At 36.0% G+C, this 2,993-nt stretch overlaps 1 protein-coding gene across 1 annotated transcript; it reads left to right on the top strand.

Moving 5' to 3' along the window:
- Nucleotides 1–313: 313 nt before the first annotated feature.
- Nucleotides 314–2,511, top strand: LOC102236755 (cytochrome c oxidase subunit 7C, mitochondrial). Its single transcript, XM_005803514.2, has 3 exons — nt 314–501; nt 1,868–2,015; nt 2,413–2,511. Exons 1-2 carry the CDS (start codon nt 427–429, stop codon nt 1,982–1,984), a joined length of 192 nt encoding a protein of 63 aa, XP_005803571.1. The 5' UTR covers nt 314–426; the 3' UTR covers nt 1,985–2,015; nt 2,413–2,511.
- The last annotated feature ends 482 nt before the right edge of the window (nt 2,512–2,993 follow it).

Here is a 2,993-nt window from a genome sequence, read left to right on the forward strand (position 1 = left end):
CAATACATAAAAATTGTTGACATTCATGATAATGTAATTTATTACATTATTATAATGTAATAAATTATTATTATTAGTAGTAGTAGTAGTAGTAGTAGTAGTGTTTTTTTTATAACTTAATGTCTGTGAAAGTGTTTAAAAAAAACAAATGTTCATGGCTCAGTGATTTAAATCGTTTGAACATATAAATAAATGTAAATAAACTCATCTTTTCTAACACAGTCCATGTATTATTTTTCCACCTTTTTATAGAAAGACAAAACCAAACCACCTAGCGGGCATCGTGGGTGTATTCAAACTACATTTCCCACAGCACACCTTCCGTTCATTTCCCAAAGTCCTTTGCATTCAGACAGACGCAAAACGGTCGCGATTAGCAGCAACAGAAGCAGTGTACTGAGACACGGAGTAAGCCAAGCAACAATTATGCTGGGACAAGCTGTGAGGCGATTCGCTACATCTGCTGTTCGTTCTTCACACTATGCTGAAGGACCAGGGAAGGTTAGTTGATCTCCTAAGAGAAACCGCGTTGTTTCAAATGAGACTTGGCCCTGTCGGTGTCCGAAGCCTGGCGTTAGCTAAGCTAGTGCTAACATAGAGGTCATGTTTAATTAGCAAGTATGTGACAACGCTATTAAAGATAACATAAATAGTTTTTGATACAACTTGTTCACATTAAACATTATTTAATTTCAAATTTATACCTAAAGTGGTCTTTATACATTTAATACTGATATTCTATGTATATATATATATACAACACAGGGCTAACAATGTCAAGCTAACAGCTAGCAAACCACTTCTAACACCGCCTTCTTAATGTACGACACATGCTTTGTTATAATATTTCATTTGAAAAGTGGGTGTAATTACATGCACATACGTTGATAAATTTTCAAAATTGATTGAATTTTCATCTGACTTCTTCTTCTTCTTTTTACTTCCGGTAAACCGCTGTAACAGTTAAGGTCAAAGCCGTAGATAAATTGACACGAACCAGAAAAAAAAAATATTGACACGAATTGTTCTTTTTCTGCCAAATGTATATTTTTAAAGCATAATAGCTACAAAAATGTGTGCCTTGTTTGGAAATCCTATTTGTGGCCCACGTTTGACCGTTTTTGTGTAGCAAATATAGGTAAAACTACAGAGCGCTAACGTTGACAGAGAAGAATAGAAAACCTTTATTGTCCCTCAGTGACGGAAATACAGATTAACTAGCTGCGCAGCGACGGGTAGGTCGAGGCATGCAGATGCACTCCATGGTAGATTTATAACAGAAAGTAAGAACAGCAGACTGTATAGGAAGTGTACATTTATTGCATAAGGAGAAAATAGTTTGCAGTTATTAATAATAGCTATTAATTATTATTACTCTGATTAGAAGAAAAGTGCAACTGAAATCCAAATGGCATTAGTAGGTCAAAAAGCCAAAAGCATTATTAATCCTTGCAAGAGTGTGATGATTGAAGATGTCTTCTGCCTTTTTACTTTTTGAACATTTTTTTTTAGTGAAGTCAATACAAACATAGCTTCAAAGCATGTCTGTCTAATTTGGCTTCTCTCAAATTCTTATCTGCATTGCAGGCATCACAGAAAGACCCAGTCTTTGCGTAACGTTACAACATCATAGTGACCATTTATGGTTTTTAATGTTTACGTAGACAAGTTTATCCTCAATGATTAAAAGCAGCTTATTGAAAATATTTATTATAAATTTACTTGTCTTAAATCCTTAGTGTAGTAAGAACTTGTAAATGGAAAAATGTGTAAAAAAAAAAAAGTGGTTTCCAGATATCATAAGAGCAGTTTACAAATAAGTACTTTGACCATAGACTGCAACTTGTCTGGGTTTTTGTCCCCACAGAACCTACCCTTCTCTGTGGACAACAAGTGGCGTCTGCTGGGCATGATGGTCCTGTTCTTCGGCAGCGGCTTTACATTCCCCTTCATCGTTGTCAGGCATCAGCTCCTGAAAAAGTGAAATGGCCCAATGTTGTTACTCTGCCTCCGAGGTAATTATGGCTGCCATTTTGATCCAGCATATCTGCTTTTATTAAAATGTCAGGATGATGTGGCATTTGCTGCAATATTGCTTGGTAAAGTGGGCACTGGCAGTCAGGCTTTTCCCTGCACCTCTTTAGCCTTTCACTGCATGGCATTTCTTAAATATATTACCATATGCTTGAATGCAATAGTAACAGATGTCAAGTGGCAGCGGTATTGTGCAGATCAGCTCCCACTTGGGCAAATTAATGTGACAGTTTATTATAAACGTCAGCGTGTATCAGGTGGAATCTGTTTTGAGGTGTTGTCACATTTATCTGCTCTGGTGTTTACTAAGAAATTGCTTTTCTGACATCAAGATGTATGCAAGTCATCTTATCACTTTGTGTCCCGTTTTTCCCGCAGGTTGTCAGCTGGAACACATTTATCCATCTGCGTTCAATCTGTGCAGAAGAATGGGATTCACCTATTTTTGTTTGTAAATAAAGTTACCTTAAATATGAATGTGTTTTTATTTCTCTCTTATAAGACATGTATATGTCATTACTTTGAAAAGGTTTAATCCATTGTTAAGTGGACCTAAGTCCCTTAACTACTGCTATTAGTGCTATTAGTAACCATACATATTATCTTAATAGTAAAATCTTTTGTGGATAAGGTCCAGAAAAATATATACTAATTGAGGGAAAATGTCGTACAGTGTTAACTGTAATGTGGGTTTGTATGTAGAAAATAGCAATGCTCCAGATACCTTGCAGATGATTTATTAAAGTGCAGCGTCTAAACATCACTCTTAAAGTAATCGTTTTAAAAGAGGATGAGGTGGCTCACCTGAAATTTGTGTGAAGGTCTGAGGACTCTGACAGGTATTATTTTTTCGCTCCACAGCTAAGCTTGGATAACCTTTTTCAGTTCAATTAACCCTGTTCTTCTAGTTATAATTATCCAAGGGCAAAGTATTAAAACTGGGTGTTTGTGCCTGCTGA

Source organism: Xiphophorus maculatus, chromosome 12 (assembly GCF_002775205.1).
Source record: "Xiphophorus maculatus strain JP 163 A chromosome 12, X_maculatus-5.0-male, whole genome shotgun sequence".
Lineage (NCBI taxonomy): Eukaryota > Metazoa > Chordata > Actinopteri > Cyprinodontiformes > Poeciliidae > Xiphophorus > Xiphophorus maculatus.